The sequence below is a fragment of the Anguilla rostrata genome, chromosome 2 (assembly GCF_018555375.3).
Source record: "Anguilla rostrata isolate EN2019 chromosome 2, ASM1855537v3, whole genome shotgun sequence".
In the NCBI taxonomy this organism is placed as follows: domain Eukaryota; kingdom Metazoa; phylum Chordata; class Actinopteri; order Anguilliformes; family Anguillidae; genus Anguilla; species Anguilla rostrata.
Genome location: NC_057934.1, coordinates 7,808,722 through 7,830,362, shown reverse-complemented (window position 1 = coordinate 7,830,362; position 21,641 = coordinate 7,808,722). Strand labels below are relative to the sequence as shown.

Here is a 21,641-nt window from a genome sequence, read left to right as displayed (position 1 = left end):
ACGGTACTCTAAAAATAAGCGCGCAGTCTACCCCAGCGGGGAGGGGGACTGGCATCACTTACAAAAAAAGTGACGTCTGGTAATCAGCAACGGCACCGGCTGCGGTGACTGGCCAGTCCCTCTTGGCTTAAACGAATACAAACAAGTAAACAACCATCTTCGTGAATAACGCGTGCATCTGAAATTTATCATGCATTATTTATCAATACAGTCTGTTTAGCTTTACTGTGACGCAGCTCATGTATTTTTAATCGTGTTATTTTATTTATACTCCTTGTTTGATTAATGAGCTTTTCTCGAGATTCCCGAATTAAACTAATAAATTCATTATGAGTAAACAGAAAGGTAAATATGCTACGATCTCATTAATTTCTCACTGCGTGCTTATTATAAAATAAATATGTATGGTAGTGGTAAATTATTGATGATAATCATGGTGATCGCAGATATACCAAATCAGAAGTCACTTGAATTGTCCGTGCAGATGCTCAACGTCGACATTAATTGTGAGAGAGTATAGACTAGTTAAATTAGTTATATTCATGCCTGAAATAACAGTACTATGCAGTATCTTGTTTACTTATTCAGCTGGCTAGTCCATTCATAGTTTAACTTTGCGAAAAGTTGGATTGCAGTAGTTTTTTTTTTTTTAAATTATAACACCTATACTCACCTCACCACCTCAAACTTAAATTGAAATTACATCACCGTTTTTCTCTGTAAATCCATCTTTCATCTCAGATGCTCATTCTGCGCAATAAAAAAGATGTGTGTGCTAGACAGTGTTAAATCTACCGTGAGTCTGCCAATCATCAGACTGTGTACAGCCTACGGAACCCTAAGAGAGTTATTTTGGAATAGAAGGACATGTGGCCATCGCTGAAGCGGCAACCTGATTGAGGTTGCCAAGCTGCAATTCTTTGAGCTGCAATTCAGAATTCGGAATTCAGCGATTATCGTCAGTGTACAGCTTCTGCTTGTTTCAGAACAAGAACGGCCCAGTTTCCTCTGTCCGTGAGCCTCGCGGTCAGGAGGTCTTGCTCAGCGGCGTCACTGACCTAACCCTCACCAGCCTGGCGAACAAGGCGCCAGAGGAGGTCCCAGAGTAAGGCTGTCATCGGTCTGTCCTACAGCGAGTGCTGTCAGTGCGTGTCCCATGGGGGTTGGGGTGGGGGTGGGGGTGGGGGGGGGGTGTGGGGGGTTGAGCTCTCACAGTCAAGTTTGCCTGAAGAGTCGTCTGGCGTCGGTGGGACGCCATGGTCAGGTTAGGCCATCTGCACTAACGGGACCCCGAGGACTGTCAGCACTCTCACAGGCAGGGGAAGGCTTGTCAGAGACCGGGGGTGCAGTATAAAGTGGGGGTCTGGGGTCTCCCGGCTCCTCCCATTAAGGCCCAGTTCAAGTGCGTGGATGGGGCCCCGTGGTCTAGTATCAACTCTAAATGGTGCCCGTGGACTCTGGCTGGTAGGCTAGCAGAGTGAAGCATGACCGGTCATATCATCACCCAGGGAGGGAGGGGTTCAAAACCTTGGTGCTAACCGGGCACCTAAAAGGAACTGCCCCGTAATATCTTCAAATGATCATCAGACCCTACACACCTACCAGACCCCTCTGTTCAGACCACAGTATAATGTATTATATTGGGAGGCAGGACCAAATGATCACAAGATTAAACGCCAATAAATCAGCCTAATGGGTCTACCTGAGTAACTGAGAGCAGAATGTGGCATTCAAAAAAGGTAACCCCTGAGCTTCAGGTGTATAGAGGAGAACATCACCTGCCCATTGCTGTTTGCTTTTTAACCAGCAAGTGCTCATGTCTCCCATTGCATAGTTAACTTTGATCTCGTTAGCTGGTAACAAGTCAAAAAAAAGGATTGTCACAACTCGACTTTTGGACTGTTGTGCATGTGCTGAGTGCATGTCCCCTGAAAAGGACGCCGATTTTTAAAAAAGCTGTCTTCCCCTTCCATCTGTATACATTTTGGGCTCCCAAAAATACATTTTAATAAGTAGCCTATTACACGATATGGGTGCATCTGGGTGGATATGTATTTGGTGAAGTTTTGCAGTTTTATTCGTTCAAAGTTAGATTTAAATGTCAGAGGACTGTCAAAAAATAGTTATGGGTGTTTTTCAGTCATTTTGCAAGACGTAGGCCATACCAAATGCACATTGGTTAAGCTCCGAAATAAACGCCGAACATCAGTCTAAAACGGGAAAAGCATTCAACTGTAAACAGGCAAAGTATTAGATAATGAGCGCTTTTCAGCGGGCTGTCAGTGCGTTTTTACCAAACTAGCTGCAAATTTCCAAGGCTTTCCACCAAGGTAATTTGACAGAAAGTAATGCTCAATAGGCACTATTCAAGAAAGCCTTCAAGCTCTCACCACGCATCCTCTGCTTCTCCCAATAGAGCTTTGCTTTCAAAGCAGCTAAAAATTGCGCGAGGACAACCGACAGTGCGATCTACGAAAAAAAAAAAAAAATCGCAAAAGAGAGGCTAATTACTTTCCTTTGACCTGTGCAACTCTCGTCTCACAGATCGTATTAGGCGAGTAAGCCCGCGTATTAGCTTTCAAGATCTGGCGGGTTTTAAACCCAAAAGGGAAATTGGAAAGCAATTTATTGGGTTTTTTTTTGCCGAGCGTCTCCCAGACGTTAACGCTTAAGCTGACCTCCTGTGCGGAGGGCAGACGGACCAGCACTGGGACCAGCTTCCTGTGTACGACCCTCGGGGCGGGACTAAGTGCCCGTTCCCAGTCGCCGTTGCACTCAACGCTGACGATAGCGCCACCTTCGCGGGACCGTCCTGGTGAGAGACGAGAGCAAACTGCTGAGCCAAGGGAGCGTCAGCGACCCGTCACGAGGACATCATGAAGCAGGAGCGGACAGACTAATTAAAAGCTATTGAATTGATAGCAGGGGAAATGCGACTGGGAACTGTTCCAATTAGCACAATGGTTGTTTTTTTAGGCTTACCTTTAAAATCATTTTGTTAGGTTATCCACAGGGATGCTTGACTGCGTTTGTATGACACATTTAGATGATCAACAGATGGTTACATCAAGTCTAGGTTTGGAAGCCTCCACGACAGATGTACGGAACTTCGTTCTTGGAAAGATGGGCTATTTCTGATTTTCATAACAGTTTATGCTAAATTTAATTATCCCCAATTAATCTGCCTAATGAATGAGTTGTACTTTTGTTGGGTAGGAGTGAAAACCTAAAGGGTGGCAGATCTTCAGGAACAGGGCTGGGAACCAGTTTCAGCCAATCAGTACTTAAATTAAGGACATAAGCACTTAACACATTAAAAACCAGCAGGTACAGTGGCCCTCCAGGAGACTCAAAACACGTATTCTTCCCTTTTCCTCCCTCTCTTCTTTTACAACACATTAGGCATCTTTTTTTATGCATCTGAGCACCGTACTCACCTCTGGTTGCCTTGGTTTGGTGGCTTATTTACTTTCATTTAAACCCAGTTATTTTTTTCAGTTGGGTTTTGGAACATAATGCACAAGTCCATGAATGAGTACACAATTACTGTGTTAATATTATGTTCTGTTATCTAATGCATGATTCAAATTAATTACACTAAATGTAATAATCTAACATAATGCATATTGTAACAGGCCACTTATTTGTATAAACAATAATAAAATACATTTGAAAGAAAGAGACAGGGCTGTTTGAATTCAATTTCATCCATTTTATTATTTGTACAATTAAAGACCATACTGCACAATAAAAGTGGATTAGCCTTGGCAGATAAACCTTCATTTTTATTCATTCTCTTCTTTTTTTTTCTATACCATAGACGTAAAGCGACCGTCGCGCCCCTGAATCTTTGTGCAATGATGTCACAGCTGAAGAGAGCCGAGCGACACAGCAGGAGCCCTTTTTAAACGTCACGGAAACGCTCGTCTTAACGGGGCCTCTGCCGTTCTCCGGCACCACTCACTCGTCTTACACATATTGCTGAACGTTATTATTATTTTACATACAAATGATCTCATTGGGCAATATTTCATTTCTAGTCTACCTATCAACACACGTTAAAACTGAACGCACGTTGCAAAAAAAAAAAAAAAAAAAAAAAAAAGCAAAATGGCGCCATCGCCCCACGCAAGTCCGCCTGGGAAGATTCGCACGCCGATTTAAGAGCAGAACCACGCGCCGCCCCGGTCGCTCCTGCATGAACGGAGTCTTAGCGGGAACCGCGCCCTCTCTGCGACGCTCGGCGGTCTCGTTCACGGTTCCCTTCACCGAATAAATTTAATGCGTCCCATCAGGTCTGCTGCAGAAGATCAGGAGGAGTAATCATTAATCGGGGCTCTTTCCACACTCAACGCAAATCTGTCAGTTCCACAACGCCGCTCTCGAATGTTCGCTTCACTGGACATGGACCAGAGGGTTACACTGCCGGAGTATATACGCCGTGAAGCCTTCATAACACTGTCATAAACGTGACATAACCCCCGTCATAACCAGTCATGAAAGTGCATGCTGTGACACTGTCATTAATGTACGCAGAGAACCTTACATTCAAAATATGTTTCGAAAAATATAACCGCATACATTAGGACAGATGTGACAGATCTTCAGCATCAACAGGCACTCATAAATGCTTATAATGGGTGTTATGAGAATGTTATACAGGCTTTATGGATTATAGACAAAGTGTTATCAACCAGATTTTCAGTAAACCTCCTTCACAAATAGGAGAGCTGTAAATTCATCCTACAATACTGCTAATTATTCATAAATATCAAACTGTACACCTTATTGATTACTTGAAAAGCACAGCAGATCAAAGGCCTCATTATTGTAACGCCAAGCACTGTGGCCTTTCCTTGGGGGGAAAAAACTGAAATTAAACCTCCAAGTCAGTGCTGAGAATTTAACAAGATCAAAAATTTTGTAAAGGGTATCACAAAAAATGCAATCAGATTTTTTTGTTTTTCCTTTAAACTTCAACGAAGCCAATAATTTGGATAATACAAAGAACAATGTACCTCCCTATTCAATCAAACGTCCTCATTGCACCATGAGAAGAGTCACAAAAAAAAAAAAAAATGCTGGAATATTCCTGTTCATATCAGGTAGCTATCGATGCTTATTTATAAACTCCAAGTGTACCAAAAAGGTTTTAGAGAAAACCCCCCAATCTATATATAAAAGAACTAAAAGGCAACTCTAACCACGTTTGAAATTTTGTTATAAAAATCAGTCTAGTGCAGTTTAATTTGATCTAAAATGTATCATTGTACTTAAATGGGTATTTTTGAATTGTTCACTGAAAAAATAAGCGTAACTGAGTGACTTGAAAGAACAGAACTAGATAGATTTCTAATCTCCAAAGCAGAACTGAATGTGGGCACATGACAAAAAAAAAAAAATGTAACTAAAATCTTCAAAAACTAAAAAAAAAACATGAAAAGCAGTCTGCGCTAGGCTAGCTCATCCAAAGCTTTCATTACCCACAGAATGGGCCAAATCTGCTGCAACCAATTCATCCAAAAGTACATGATGTGCTGAGAAGATGCCAAGTGAAGACCTCACCTGGGACGCATTCAAGATCTAAAACGTTTAGCTTAAGGTTTGCCTTGAACGCTGAATGCTAAATCCACCCCCCAAATGGCTTACATTGGCTCTGTAACTTGGGTCCTTGAGGTGTGTTCGCTTCCGATTGGTGGACGTTTCGGGAAGGGGGCGTGGCCAGAAGCACCGAGTGACGTGTTTTGATAATCCGTGTCCACACCACGCAGAATCACCCTATAGGCTGCCATAGCAACAGCGTTCTGCAACCGGACGTGGGAGACAGTACTGTCACGTCTTTCTCATCTTGAATACAGCCCTGGTGTCTTCTTAGGGTCCAGGTAACTGATATAAAACTGATATGATGTAAACTATAATGACCATCTACGGCCTTCACACATAGAGGCGATTAGCATTATGGGAGGATACAACTTCAAGTCTTTGAACGTAAACTTGGAACACGTACGGTTCCCGTGACAACTATAGGACTCAGGGAGGGGCTGTGTAGCAAACCAGCGCCAACCGCGGTCACACGACTGAAACGCACAGGAAAACAATACTATGCCACAGGTCCTCACTGTGATCGCGTGCCCAGTCAGTCACCTGACTCTTACACGATCAAGTGAATCCATTCCAGGACCTGATTTCATACAGACTTGTGTATATTTGGCAGGAGTTGATTCAGGAAAGATTGGCAGGAAGACCAGCCCCAGGAGGAATGGTTATGTGGTCTTCCTCTGTGGTGTCTGATATGTGCTGCAGGGTACCATGGCCTGATGGGAAGGTACACGGGGGTAATGAATTCACTGCAATACTACAGTACCGAGTGGAATTGTCTGTGTGATGGTTGTGCAATAAAGATTTAAAAAAAGGCAAAGGAACATAAGGATAAAACACATTTTTTCTGTGTGTTATGAACCCCTGACTAAATGATGAAATGACTTTAATGTCCCAAAAAAAGAATCTGTAAAATTCCAACATAAAAACCTCAGCAATGGCACACCAAATGTCAATAAGTGAAAAATGTGCAGGATTTGAGCTGGCAACCCGTAGCAGATCCATGCAAAGCAGGCATGTACATATGTGGCAACAGAGTCTAAAGTACAGTGTGTACCTGACACACCGAGAGAGAGAAAGTGAGAAAGTGAATGAGAGAGGTCAAACACCCATAATGCACTGTGATCAGTGACCGATGCGGGGAAACCAGGCTGCGGTCGGAAGGGAAGCGATGATGTGATGGTGAACGAGTCGGGTACGGATCAGAAGCGTCTTCTGAGCCGGCAGTCTCCTGGCTTCTGAGCCGCTCGGTCTGGAAGACGCTTTACGGAGCTCGCCCCCCCACCCCCCCGCTGCCGGCAGAACCGGTCTGTCCACAAAGGGGCGAGGGAGGCCCCCCCGCCTCTGTTCGTGTGAGACGGAGAAAACGTTGATTATCTCCCCCTGTCCCGTTCTGGGGGGGGGGGGGGGGGGATTGCTTTTTTTTGTGTGCGGATTGCGTGTCTGATTATGCTAGTTGATGCAAGTTGAGAAAAAAAAAAAAAAAAAGCGCAAAAGCTTGTCGCGGTTCTTCTTTCCCCGAGAGTCGGAAGAAGCGCCCGCGTTTCTAAATGCCGTACTCAAGCCGGTCTCCACCGGCAACTAAAGCCAAACGCAACGGCGTGAATGTGATCCCGGGACCAGCGCCGCTTCCGTAGCGCCGTCGCGATCACGCAGCGTCCGCGGGGAGGAAGAGGAGAAGGAGGCCGCCGAAGGCTCCGGCTCGCGCTCCGCCGCGGCAGACGGGTTCGCCCCCGACCCGCGACGAAAACACTTCCAATGTCCGTCACGCGCGCTGAAGTTCCTCAAACGGGAACAGGGAAAAAAAAGTGGCCCCGGCTGGCAGCCCGGTCACATTTCGGTTCTGGTTCTGGTTCCGGTTTCCGGTTCTGGTTCTGGCGAGGGCTCGGTTCAGCCGTGAGAGCTGAAGATGGGTCTGCTGATATTGCTGTTGGTGGTCATGGCCGTCAGCTCCCACCTACAGAAAAACGTTTTAAAAAAAAAAGCAGTGTGAACTGAAAATCTAAAAAAAGACAGATTTGACCGATTCCTGAATTCTTAAAACGGGATTAACAGCGAAGCACAAAACAGTTCCCAGGTTGTGTTCTGACATTAAAACAAGAAGCACAGGTGTAAATTATCTCAAGTAAAATTTCTCACTGCTTTGTGAAATGTACCTGTAATCAGTAAGTACTTATTTTCATTTTCATTTATTCTCACAGAGTTGTCAATGTGTGAAACAGCTGGTCAGGTCACAGAGTAGAGCACTATGTTCCTGTGTTCTAGATGGGCTGAATGGCCTGTTCTCCTCATTGTGTATTCATATGTTCTTATGTTCTAGATTTGCTGAATGGCCTGTTCTCCTCATTATGCACACTTATGATCTTATGATCTAGATGGGCTGAATGGCCTGTTCTCATCACTATGTATTTTATATAGATCTTATTATTAGAGGGCGATACTAATCAACCAAGAACACAGTAGGACATTAACCTTTTCAGCACGTGACCAACACACACACACACACACACACACACACAAATACACACACACACATATCTCTGATACCCTATGTACTGAATGCGTTGCAGTGCTCTGAGCTCCCAAAGACTTTAAAACGGGCCTGAACACACTCTAGTGCTTTTCCAGCCCATTACCGTCTGCTGATGGCCGAATGTCATTTCTCATCAGCTCAAATGAGACACGCCGCGCTCGCACACAATCTGGCAAGCGCCGCTCTTAACCGGCTGTCCCTGGACATCATGGAGGCGGTCAAAATTAGGATAACTGCCCCATTAGCATTTCTGTTTTTCTTCTGGATGACACATCTCCCTCTCTCTCTCTCTCTCATTCTCCCTCTCCCTCCCCCCCCTTCCCTTTCTCTCTCAGGGAGTGCGCGTGAGTGTCCCTGCAACCTGATACCCAGAAGTCCGTGGGGCTGCTGACGGGGTCTCGTGCTGGTCTGAGGAGAGGTCAGAGGTCACAGGGTCAGATTGTTATCTGTGACTCCAGTTTCACGCCCTCTCTCCCTCTCTCTGGTCAGCAGAGTGGTGGACAGGACCCCTCAGCACGCCCCCCCCCCACCCCCCCCAAAGCTGGGTACAGCGCTTTCACCCCAGAACCCTGACCCCCTCTTAAAAACCTCTCTGGGCAAGGGCCAGATCGCTAAATTAGCCACGCGACCCCTGCGCTTGTGATAGCTTCAGCTTCCCTTTCAAACTGCCACCCGGGACAAAACAAAGCCATTTATCTTCCACGCCAGCCGAAGCCGTCCACACAGAAGAGAACAATAAATATATTTATTTTCTTATTCGCGTAGGGCAGGCCCAGGGGTTGCCAATTTAAGAAGACGGCACGTTTTAATGACTTCGTAAGGACAGATGTACGTAGGGATTTGTTTCGTTTGTTTGTTTTGGTACTATATGCGGTGTGGATTGTGTTCTCAAGCAGAGTTGCCACTTTAAAAAAGACAGCACATTTTTGATTACTTCTAAGTAAGATTACGTGATTTTTTGTTTTGTTTGTTCTCATGTATGCTGTATGTGGAGTTACTGATCCAAGCAGTTGCCACTTTAAACACATTTTGATTACTTCTTAAGTATAGATTTATGTAGGATTTTTTGTTTTTGTTTTGGTTCTACATGCTATACGCTGATTATATTGTGCGAGTTACCTGATGCCAAGCAGGGTTGCCACTTTAAACACATTAAGCACATTTCTGATGCCTATTTCATGGTAAACGTATGCAGGGTTTTTCTGTTATTGTTCTGTACTGTACATCGAGCGGGCAGTGCAGGTTACCTGAAGCCAAGCAGGGTTGCCACTTTAAACAGACAGCACATTTCTGATGCCTATTTCATGGTAAATGTAGTGAATGTATGCAGGGCTGCTCTGTTGTTGTTCCGAACTGCGCGCGGAGCGGTCGTCGCCGGTTACCTGATGTCATGGGGCAGGCCGGACTGCTCCAGTCGGTACTGAATTACCGCCAGCTTGCATAACGTCTTCAGGTCGGGGCCTGCGGGGGAACACAAGGCACAGACACCTGCCCGGTTTGCCTTCGAGTCGCCGTTTCACAAGAGCCTCCGTTTCCAAAAAACCACATCCCGCGCTCCTGCGTCAGCGGCGGTGCTGCGGCAGGTTCCCTCAGTTTCATGATCTGCGCGGATAAATCCCGCCAAGAACAAAGCCGTCGCACACAGGCGCCAGAGCCAGAGTTCTACCTGATCCTGAGGGCGTCTGTCCCCCCAGTTCAGAGGAGACTAAAAATTAAAGCTCATCAACTGATTTGATAATGCTACCCTTATGCTACTCAATTAGTAATACAAGAGCTTAACAGTCAGAAAAGCTACTGATCGCAATAAAATAATTGTTTCTCCTAAATTCAATACAAGTTAAGCACACACAGATACTGGCATACACACACAAACACGGACGCACATACACGTATACAGCCACACACCCAAGCACATGTACATACAGTTACTCACACACACACACACGCCCACACACACTCTTCAGTGACGGGGCCAAAGTCCCGCGTTCCCTCAGCGTGCGTTTGGGGACACGGCCTTCCCTCCGCCCCCCTGTATCCCGTGGCGACGGTAGCCCTGGTTACGCACAGCTGAGTTGAACGGGGTCGGCGGGCATATGGGGGCCTGGCATGGCCGCTGGCGGGAGAGGGCCCGGCCCGCGCCAGCTCGCACGTTCGCTGCCGTTTATTTTAGGCGCGCCGCGGCACTGGGATCCGATGCCTTTCCAGACCCCGCCCCCCCCCCCACCCCCGCCGGCAGGACGCGACGTCGGCTGGTGACTCACCGCACCGCGTACCCGTGCCGGCGGGGGCGGGCGCGCTGTCAGGGTGTTCCGCTCGGGGGCGTGGCCACTGGACGGCCAGTGTGAAAACGCTTCATTCGTTTCCTTTTTTTTTTTTTTTAATGCTGCAGCAGTGCACCTCAAACTTGGACGCAGAAAACTGAACTCTACTACCAACAGGAATATGCAAAGCTGAACTTCATCCAGCGTCCTCACAGAAAACTAAAATTTGCTCACATAAACCAAAAATATACTCACAGAAATCAAAGCTGTACAACAGAAATCAAAGATATACTCACATAAACCAAAGCCATACTCACAGAAATCAGATGGTCTAATACATAAAAGCTATGCTCACAGAAATCTAAGTTACACTCACAGAAATCAGTTACATTCACAGAAATCAAAGACATACACAAATAGATCAAAGATATACTCACAGAAATCTAAGATGTACAGGTCAGAGTGATCCATAAGATTGAACTCATCTCCCATTCCCTGCTCTGGACACGGGCTGGAGGGACAAAAGAACACACAAGGTGAGTCTCTCTCTGTTCTCCATGATGAATGAGGTCACATCCCAGCTCTCCCTGTTCTTTTTGTTGTTAAGCATCACGTTTTGCAAATTCATGAATATAAAAAATAAAAAAAAACGCTTAGTTTATAGAACATTCATATGTATTAAATGTATTCACAGACAAATTTTGTGACACTTTGTAAGGGCAGTGGTCAATGCAGGAGTTATTCACATTTCATACACAAATGTCAGGAAGAGCAAGTGAGTTCTGGCAACGAGCACAGGTGTGCTGCTCACTTAGTGCGTGTGGTGCTAGTCATCCAAAAAATCATCAAGGCAAGCGAGTAAAAAAAAAAAAAAAAAAAAAAAATCAGCAAGGGATTTATATTTATACATTTTATTAAAAACATTTATTTTTTTGAAAAATGAAAGATAACAGATTATATGAGAGTATTCTATTCTATTCTGTGCCCTGCCTGCCTTGTTGAAGGAAACTGACCAGAATAACTGAAATAGACACGGAGAAGCGACCACTGAGCTACGAAAAAGAGGAGGGAGAAACAGGAGGTCTACTGGAGATCAGGCAGAGGGGAGGGAGAAACAGGAGGTCTACTGGAGACCAGGCAGAGGGGAGGGAGAAACAGGAGGCCCACTGGTGACCAGGCAGAGGGGAGGGAGAAACAGGAGGTCTACTGGAGACCAGGCAGAAGGGAGGGAGAAACAGGAGGTCTACTGGAGACCAGGCAGAGGGGAGGGAGAAACAGGAGGTCTACTGGTGACCAGGCAGATGGGAGGGAGAAACAGGAGGTCTACTGGAGATCAGGCAGATGGGAGGGAGAAACAGGAGGTCTACTGGTGATCAGGCAGAGGGGAGGGAGAAACAGGAGGCCCACTGGTGACCAGGCAGAGGGGAGGGAGAAACAGGAGGTCTACTGGAGATCAGGCAGAGGGGAGGGAGAAACAGGAGGCCCACTGGTGACCAGGCAGAGGGGAGGGAGAAACAGGAGGTCTACTGGAGACCAGGCAGAGAGGAGGGAGAAACAGGAGGCACGCTGGTGACCAGGCAGAGGGGAGGGAGAAACAGGAGGCACGCTGGTGACCAGGCAGAGGGGAGGGAGAAACAGGAGGTCTACTGGAGACCAGGCAGAGAGGAGGGAGAAACAGGAGGCACGCTGGTGACCAGGCAGAGGGGAGGGAGAAACAGGAGGCGCGCTGGTGATCAGGCAGAGGGGAGGGAGAAACAGGAGGTCTACTGGAGACCAGGCAGAGGGGAGGGAGAAACAGGAGGTCTACTGGAGATCAGGCAGAGGGGAAGGAGAAACAGGAGGCGCGCTGGTGATCAGGCAGAGGGGAGGGAGAAACAGGAGGTCTACTGGAGACCAGGCAGAGGGGAGGGAGAAACAGGAGGTCTACTGGAGATCAGGCAGAGAGGAGGGAGAAACAGGAGGTCTACTGGAGATCAGGCAGAGGGGAGGGAGAAACAAACAGGAGGTCCACTGGTGATCAGGCAGAGGGGAGGGAGAAACAGGAGGCGCGCTGGGCGTCAGTACGCAGTTCCGCTGGGCGTCAGTACGCAGTTCCGCTGGGCGTCAGTACGCAGTTCCGCTGGGCGTCAGTACGCAGTCCAGACCGAGGAGAGGCCGCTCTCCCGCTCTGCTATTCCGGGACCGATGAAGTCACCGCAATCTCTGCCCAAGTGGAGCAGCCAATCAGAGCCCAGCGGCCGAAGCGTCGGCTCAGCGAGAGGACGAGTGAGTCACGGCCGCCATGCTGTTTCTGCCAAAACGTACACAAGCGCTCTCTACCTGCGCCTCCCTGTCTCTCTCTCTCACACACACATACGCATGCACGCACGCACGCACACACACATACACAAGCGCTCTCTACCTGCGCCTCCCTGTCTCTCTCTCTCACACACACATACACACACGCGCACACACACACACACACACACATACGCGCGCACGCACGCACGCACACATACACACACACATGCACATACACACGCACGCATGCACGCACACGCATGCACGCACGCACGCATGCACACACACACACACACATACGCGCGCACGCACGCACGCACACACACACACACATACGCACGCATGCACACACACACACGCACACAGAAGCAGACCCCTGTAAGTCAGCTAAATTTCCCATCCTGGCTTAAAAAAAAGCTACCTTGACAACAGAAATGGTATATATTTTTGGTAAACCTCCCAACGGTTCAGGGATCAATAAAATACGACAGCATGGAGTTTGGGAGTAGCTCCTCAAGAAACTAGGAACCTAAGAGGCTTTGGCGCTGTCTGCACCGCTATGCTAGCGCTAGCTACGGATGTCCAGTCTTCTAGTTCCATCTTCATAAACACTAATAGCGAGCTGAACTTCAGGACAGCGGAGACAGCACCTTTTGACGCTGATGACACGGAGCAGAATATCTGGCCAGCGAGCGGAACATCTGCGTCAGCAGACGGCGAGTCCAATTTGAGGCGGGCACCTCTCGGCCAATCAGAGACGCCGAGATCACTGGTCTCTGACAAGGCGCAGAACGGCGAGTAATTGCAACTCGCGCTGGGAATGCAAACGATCTGCTTCCATCATCGCCTAGCGCTGGCGGACTGTTCGCCGACGAAACCGCCGCACTCGAGCGGACGCCTTCCTCGTTTACATACGCTACGCAATATTTGCATAATTGATTTACAAAGCTACAGCTGTTAAGGGGCGGAAGCACTCACAGGCAGACTTTTTAAACATGCAACCCGCATCCTGGATCCAGTGTGAAAATGAAGAGGAGGAGGTTGAATTGATTGTCAGCATACGATGCAGCCATTTTACTTCAGACTGACATCATTCCAATGGCTCTTCCTGTGCACAGCCCAAGCACACGATGCACGAGGAAGCTGGGCTGGGTAAAACTGACTCTGGATCAGTGTCAGTACCCTAAGGGGTGCTTTGTGAATACAAGCCCTGATCAAGGAGACCTTTAACTATCAGCTCACAATGGGGTGAGGTTAGGACACGGACCGGGGGAACCTGAACCTAGATAAGTCCTCCAACTCAGAGAGATGCTTTGTGAATACAGGCCCAGGTATCCACACTCCAAAGCAACTGCCTCCCTCCACCAATCAAACAGTCCATCAAATATACCCTTGTTCTAAAGGGTCACAGCCATACTGCTAATCACATTATGTACACAGGACGAGCCAAATTAATTCAGAATGCTTCAATACGTATGCTACACATATTTACATCGCTTAATTTAATCGAGCTAAAAGGGAAAACGCACAGCATCCAAATACCAGCGACTGCGTCAGCGTATCCTACCGGATTTAGCAACGCGGCTAACTTTCACCCGTTGCCCGCCCCCCCCCCCCCGCAGGTGAACGTCGCCAGATCAGAGCGATAAAAACACAAGAAAACGCGCCCGTAAAAGGACATTTTATACGACCGCTCCAGCAGGTACAGGGTTCAGACAGGTGTACGTTGCGTGTTATGACTACAAAGCCGTCTTCAGAAGGCTCGCGGTCCGGGAGACCAAGCAGACGATTTTACGCACGGACAGCTCGCGGTCTTGTTTTTGTTTTGAGGGGCAGGACCGCGGTGCATGCTGGGAAAGGTTATGGGCCATCTTCCAACGCGGACCGAAACCCCGCCTCTTCAGACGGCATCTCGTCCAATTCCACCCCCTAATGTAATTAATTAAGGGTATTTTAATTGTTTTTATGGCTCGTTAAGGAAGGTATCAGCACGTATTTGTGGCTTCAATCCCGGGGTCAACAGGTTGGTACAGGTAACTTGCATCAGTGGCTTTGTGATGTAACATACATACTCACTGGTCTGGGAATGTTGTTTGCCAGGTCTGGCTCTATACAACTCTTCACCAAGTTCTCCCACACTGTAAGTTGCTCTGGATAAGAGAGTTGGCTCTATGAATGTGACATGAAGCAGACATGCTGTGCCTCAGTTTTCCGTTGCGCGTTGGCTAAGAACACTGAGCACTATATCCACGGGTCAAAGATTTATACAGCACAGAAGAATAAGAAATCAAACTAAAATAGAACTAAAGCAAAAATAGACCAAACAAAAACCAAGTTTTAGCCTCAGTCCTAATGTCTTAAATACCTAAAGAAGGTAACTTTCACGGTGTTGGATGGATAATAAAAAATAAAAAAAACAAACCAACAAAACCGACGCCTGCTCTGACCACAGTGAATTATCTGCTCTTCAATCTTCTGTCACACTTGTAGCGCCCTCTAAACTACTCCTACAAACATCTGCCCAATGTTTTTCCAGGGGAACCCTCTGGAGACCTGCGCTGGAGAAGCTCTGTCCTCCCTCCCTGAACCCTAAACCGTTTTTTTTGTTGTTGTTGTTATTCTTCTTCCTGGATGCGCGCAGGATGTTGTAAGGGGCTTAACGTCGCTAATCTTTCCTAAACAAACGGGGGGGGGGGGGGGTTAAAGCCGCTTGTCGGAGCTGGGAGCACGAGTATGGGGTCCCGGAGAGGTGGTGGGGGGCAGCTGGGGAACTCATTACACACCCCCCCACTCCACCCCAGGGGGTCACCCCGGCCTAGAGAGGACGCTCGCACCCTGGGCCAATTGGGAGCCTGGGCACTGTGCTCCACTGTCAGAGGACTGCGGGCCTGCAGGGTCACATCCACCCATTACAGAAACGAGGCCGTTTGTTTGTTCTAAGCTGGGGACGGGGACGGGGACGGGGGGGCAGGGGCAGGGGGGCAAGTGTTAATCAAACGCGCCCTCTGAACTCATTAAACGCTGTAAGGTGTCATCACCCCCCCACTGCAGAAAATGCTGAAACAAAACTCAATTCTGTTTTTCACAGAGAGGGAGTTCAGTTCAATTTTTAGTGATGCGCTCGATGGGCATGATAATATATATACATATATATACACACACACACATATATATATATATGGGCATATATTATCACATATACATCATACCAAGGCCCGATCATTCGTTTGGGCAGCCGATCAAATCCAGTACACTTATTTATTTGCAAGTCACTTTGGTTAAAAGCACCTGCCAAATGAAAGAACTGTAAACTAATCAACACTCAACACCACACGGGCAAATACAGCGATTATTGCCAGACACCGCGAGGTGCTGAAGCAAATATATTCTCAAAAGAATCCACTGAATCCAATAAATAAGAAATAAAATCCATTTCTGTAATGAATGCTGAGGTGTAAATCACATTTTGAAAAAGAAAAAGTTTTTAAAAAATTATTTATGGATAAATATCCATAATGTCACTAAGAAAAATTTAGAGCGCCAAGCAATTTCATTATTATGACTGTTAATCTCTGCAGGGGTTTCTGTGGGAAATCCTGGCCGAGACTGAGAACCTCCGGAATGGGTGGGTGGGGGGGGGGGTAGGGGGGCTGACAGAGGCACCACAGTAAAAGGGGACGAAATTGAACAGAACATTAATGCCCCCCCCCAGCACCTCCCCCCCCACCCTGAGAAACAGGGAAGGGTTTCAGACGGGCCATTGTGTTATACGAGCAGCGAAGTATCACGACGCGCAAATTCGCCCCCCACTGAGGCAACAACTTTATTTATTTATTTTATTTATGTAGCACTTATAGGGCATCCCCCACCTTTTTTTCTTTGCAGGTGTGCTAAGCACTTATAATAACTTCTCAAACAGAAACATTATGAAAGCAAAGCAAGCTAGTCTAAAATATATATCGGCAAATATAGTGTAATGAACATTAATTAAAATTTTGTTAAAATAAAAATAAATAAACAAGATTTTAGAAAGCCGGTAGGTGTACGCGCAGTCCAAGGCGTTCGTTCGGTCGTGGTAAATCAGGGCGAGCGAGTGAGCGAGAGAGTCTAGCGCCTCAGCAGGGGTTCGCCGTGAGAAGCAGGAGCCGCAGCTGAGCTCGTAAACCCCCCCGGGGGGGGGGGGCACGGTGCTTGCCGTTTTACGCCCCGCGCTGGCCGAGGGCGTCTAATCGGGACTTCCGATTGCAGGGCGTTTTCCCGCCTCATTAGCCCCGCCCCCAGGCCCTCGCGCTCGGAGCCTGAACAGTACGGTGCTAAAACCGGGAGGGGGCGGGAAAACGGGCATCGTTCGGTCAGGCGTGACCGAGACACACCGCCTGAAAGGAGGCCCAGTTAGCACGGCTAACCAAAGAGCTAATGCTACAACGACATGCACAACCTCCCATGCTCCGGTATGCAATAATGTGTCCCACAGTGTTTCTACCTTCATGTTGCTGATTGTGACAGATTCGCCGATTGTAACAGTTGCTAGATGCAACAGGTTCCTGAAAAAGTGCTTGATGTCCTCTTGCTGGTCTGTCCGTATACTGAGTTGTAATACTAAGCCGCTTGAAATGTTATGAGATACATTTTTTAACAAACGGTAAAACTCAAAATGACAAACATGCGTAAAATCCTACTCTGGTCACCCCTGATGGCCAGGCAGATATTTTCTTTACTCAATGTTTCAATTCCTCTGAATCTGTTCTTTATTATCTACTTCCTGTTCATCTGCCCACTTCCTGTTGACCCGTAGGTGCCGCACTGAGAGGAAATCATCACGAACAACAACTTCCTGTGTGAAACCTGCTTATCTGCAGCGGCACATGTGCGCGCCGTCCGTGTGACAAACGCCTGCCTCACATCCTCTCATCCGCAGGCCCGAACCTGTCAATCACACAACCTGGAGAACCCTCACCTCCACGACAACACAAGCGACCAACTACCGCCATCTCACGTCCTAACGCTACGGTACCGCCACCGGACCGATTCTCGGGGACCGCGCGCTCGCGGTGAGCACAAATGAAACACTGAAAGTTCTGAGAATTTGGATAAATCCATTTCTAAACATTTCGGCGGAGAGAGAGAGACAGATGTGCTCTTTTTCCACCGTGAGCGATGCACAGGCGGAGGAGAGGTTAGGAAGGGGATGTTTTTGTTGGGTTAGGCTAAGAGCGCGGTGAGATCTGCGGCGTAGTAAAGGAGCGGCCCTCCGCTTGGCAACGCAAATAAGGACGAGATCGGATTGCGGCTGAAGCCTCGACAGAGCGTTTCCTACTCCATAATCCAAACGCGTCTAAATCCCTCCTCTTAAAAGCCAATAAAAGTTCCCGCTCCTGATGCAGCCTGTTGGACTGGCTTAGGATTCAGATTCTGATGAATGTGTTTGGTGAAGGGAAGGGAAACGCAGTGAAATCCCACATAAGCAAATAACCGGACGGTGCTAAATCATTAAAATACTATCGGGGTCCCAAGGTTCAAATTTAGGCTTAACACGCAGAATTAAGCACGTGCTACGATCTTCCCGTGTTTATGTAAAAGTGCATAATTTGAACATAAAATCCAGGGTGTTAACAAAAACACAACACAAGCTTAAATCATGCAAGCAGACTGCGAAATCCGTAACTAAACTAGAGTGAGGTCATGACCTCATAAATACGTTGTGTCATCAAACAATCAGTGTTAATGGATCTTTATTTTGCGTAGTACCGTTTATAATTAGGTTGCCACAAATCACTTGCAAAGTGGAGAGAAAGTATTACAATAGAAACTTAAATAACAATAACAAAAACAAATAAAACCTATTTAAGCAAACGTGGGAACAATTATGAAGCTCCTTAACAGCTTCAAGGACATTAAAAGGAAGGAAGTCGATCTCCAGGAAAATAGTGGAGAACAATTACAGGAAAACAAGAATAGTAAACCTGCCTAAATCTAACGCACAGAGCCATGAAATGAAGAAAGACACTGTTACCGAACGGACTTCATTTTGTTTAACTCCGCCATTATAAAGTAAATATTGTGAATGGCGGTGGTAGGGGACTGTGGCAGGTATGCCCTTAAGTCGCACTTAAACGCCTTAGCCCTTAAGTTAGCCGCTAAAGAAAACAGCAGGCCAATGCGTCAAATTAAGAGCGGGGGGTCCTCGTCTCGCGGGGCGAAGCCACTTCGCTTTGAGTTCCTGACCCGGGCCTGACCTTTAGCGGCCTGTCCCGACCCACCCACCCACCCAGAGGCGAGCGCTCCGCAAATACACCAGCGCCAAAAAAACACCGCCCGTCAGAGAGGCGGGGAAACGCCCACGCCGTCTCTAATCCACGCGCAGAGCTCAACCTCCTGCGACACTGTGTCACCCAGCGTATGCTTTCACAGCAGGCTGAGCCCATGCCCTCTGGCCCCGAGACGCGGCGAGTGGTTTACCTGCTGCTAAAAAAATGTTAAAACTCTTTAATATATTACATTATACTGATTGACATTATGCTCTTGTTCACAGAGAGACTTACAGAGTGGGACACCTGCAAGTGTATCCATCTGATTTATACCAGCAATAGCGCCATCCTTGGCTAACGTTCTCAGACCAGTGAGTGTGCACGTAGCATTACTAAAGCACCAGTGCAAATTAACTAGGCTAAGCACAAACAATCAAGAATAAAAATCCTCAACAGTCACAGCTCACACCCATCACAAGTCAGCACAAGACCTGCAATGGGGGTGACGAGAAACGGCTAAAACCCTAATAAATAACCAGAATAAAACCATATTGCAGGCTATTAGAACAAGTAGCGGCCACACAAATGTTCGAAAAACGACAAGTCCAAAAACGTCAGTGTCGGACACGTAGCGAGTGGTTCCCTCCTGCCGAAGGGCCGTGTGATTGGCCGAGAGGCAGCGAGGAAAGGGTTACCCGCGCCTGAACACCGGTGTGCGGTGACTCACAGCCCGGACAGCACCCTGAGCACCTGGCAGCAGGAACGCGGGGCTCGTAGGGCTCACGGTCTCCAAAAAAACCTCAGAAACCATGCACCTTCCAAAAAAAAAAAAAAAAAAAAAGAGAGCCAGCAGGACATGACCCACACACCAGCTGACTGCCCTGCCATCCTGTCACTGTGCTCACTATTGTTAAACAGCCAATAAAACCACAGGGACATGAAAAGAAGATCAATAATAGACTAAATGCTTTCAGTACATTAACCCTTTGGTGAAAGGGTTAAAGGTGTAAGGTCACAAATATGTGATTAGAATGTCCTTAACTGAAGCTTACGTAATGCTGATGTAACAATCACCACTGGTGACAGAAAGCAATAAGAGTTCTAGAACCTTCCAAACAAAAAGCCCACTCTTCACAGGGTTAAACTTTACAGTAACTGATATAGACCCCCTATTTTCTGGGTACTACTTCTGTAGAGACACTTTTAAGACTGTAAATGGTCACTGAAAATGGAATTGCGCATCGTTCTACACAAGCGCTCTGAAAACTCAGTGCAGAATGCTGGGAAGTGTGCAGATGGCTGATGATGATATGGAGCCTTCTGTACCCATTTTCAGAAACCAAATTTTATTTAAATGCGTCTAGTGATATCGGCTTGTTATGATGTTCCCACACTGATCACAGCTGGCCTCTTACACACGCCCACATAAAGCTAACTACTACTAGCCAGCTGTTATTTGCACAGCTACAGCTGATAGCTTTCATTTGCTACTCCTCTATTTGTCTCCTCAGCGACACACACACACACACACGTGCGTGCATGTATGCACGATCATGCACATGCACGCACACAGATGTACAGTTGCCTATTGTGATTTGTTTCTGGCACACACACACGTACACAGACACACCGATGTACTGTACAGGCGCCAATTGTGATTTGTTTCCACACACACGCATGCACACACACACACACACAGATGTACTGTGCAGTTGCCCATTGTGATTTGTTTCCACGACCACTTTCACGGATTCGCTTCTCGTTTCTATAGCGATGGGGCTACAGTAAAACCCAGCTGCGGGGAACGTCGGACCGCGAGGACCAGAAAGGTCACTGCAGCTTAACGCACAGGAAGACCAACCGCTCCGCAAACAGCTTCTCCAAAAGCAGAATCCAAAAAGGTTATCACCCCCCATGTTTTAGTCAGCAGGGAACGCGCGGCATCCTGTACGGAGGAGGTCAGAGCGTGCCCACTCATTTACATATACCCTCTGCCGATTCACCAACTGACCTTTATGCCTTCATTTGACGGGGATGTTGTAGAGTACACTAATTTCAGCCTGCAATCAACAGCATGGGTCAAATGCAGTGGTTTGGGCGCCTATGCTACTTGCTAATTAGCGACCCCTGCCCCCCAAAACAGGCTGTTAAAAGGAAGATGAAGAAAAACAAATATTGTACCCGTTTTACCTGTATAATGGGCACACAGCTCTCGGTTGACCAGCTGGCCCCTGTGCGATTATAAAATTAGCCTGCCAGCAGCAGTGCTCTTGGGTGTGTAGATGAGACTGTCGATGGGTCTGTGCACAGATGAATGGGAGTGATCCAGCCACACATTCGTCCACTCTTCAGGAGGACGGGGGGGAGGAGAGAAGTCGGGCAAAGGATGATGGGACGTTCCAACAACGCCGCGGTTACCAGGACAGTGGGTACTGCCAACACCCCCGTCTCTCCCCTGCGTGTCCCAAAAACGGCGCTTTATGGGCACAAGTACCGCCATTTTCCGGGGGGTTCTTTTTCCTTTTTTTTTTTTTTTTTTTTTTTAGGAGTGGCCGAAACGCCAGCTGTCGGCTCCCAGCATGCCGATCTGCCGCGTTCCGGCTCGCTTCCTGCCGCTCGGGAGAACGCTCCGTACCCGGCCCGGCCCCGCGACCCCGCCGCCCACCCATTGGTCGCCGCGTGGGGCCGCCGGCCACGCGGCGATGACATCACAGAAAACAC

General features: G+C 47.6%; 1 protein-coding gene across 4 annotated transcripts in view; it reads right to left on the bottom strand.

Annotated features, from left to right (window-relative positions):
- Positions 1 to 3,697: 3,697 nt before the first annotated feature.
- Positions 3,698 to 21,641, bottom strand: part of klhdc3 (kelch domain containing 3) — a 40,619-nt gene continuing 22,675 nt past the window's right edge. For all 4 annotated transcript variants that reach the window (XM_064317447.1, XM_064317438.1, XM_064317454.1 and 1 more), the window contains 3 exons: positions 10,830 to 10,903; positions 9,514 to 9,592; positions 3,698 to 7,555 (listed from right to left, as the gene is read on the bottom strand). In XM_064317447.1, the coding sequence (XP_064173517.1) occupies positions 7,489 to 7,555; positions 9,514 to 9,592; positions 10,830 to 10,903 (220 nt within the window). In that variant the 3' untranslated portion in view covers positions 3,698 to 7,488. The remainder of the gene's footprint in view (positions 7,556 to 9,513; positions 9,593 to 10,829; positions 10,904 to 21,641) is intronic.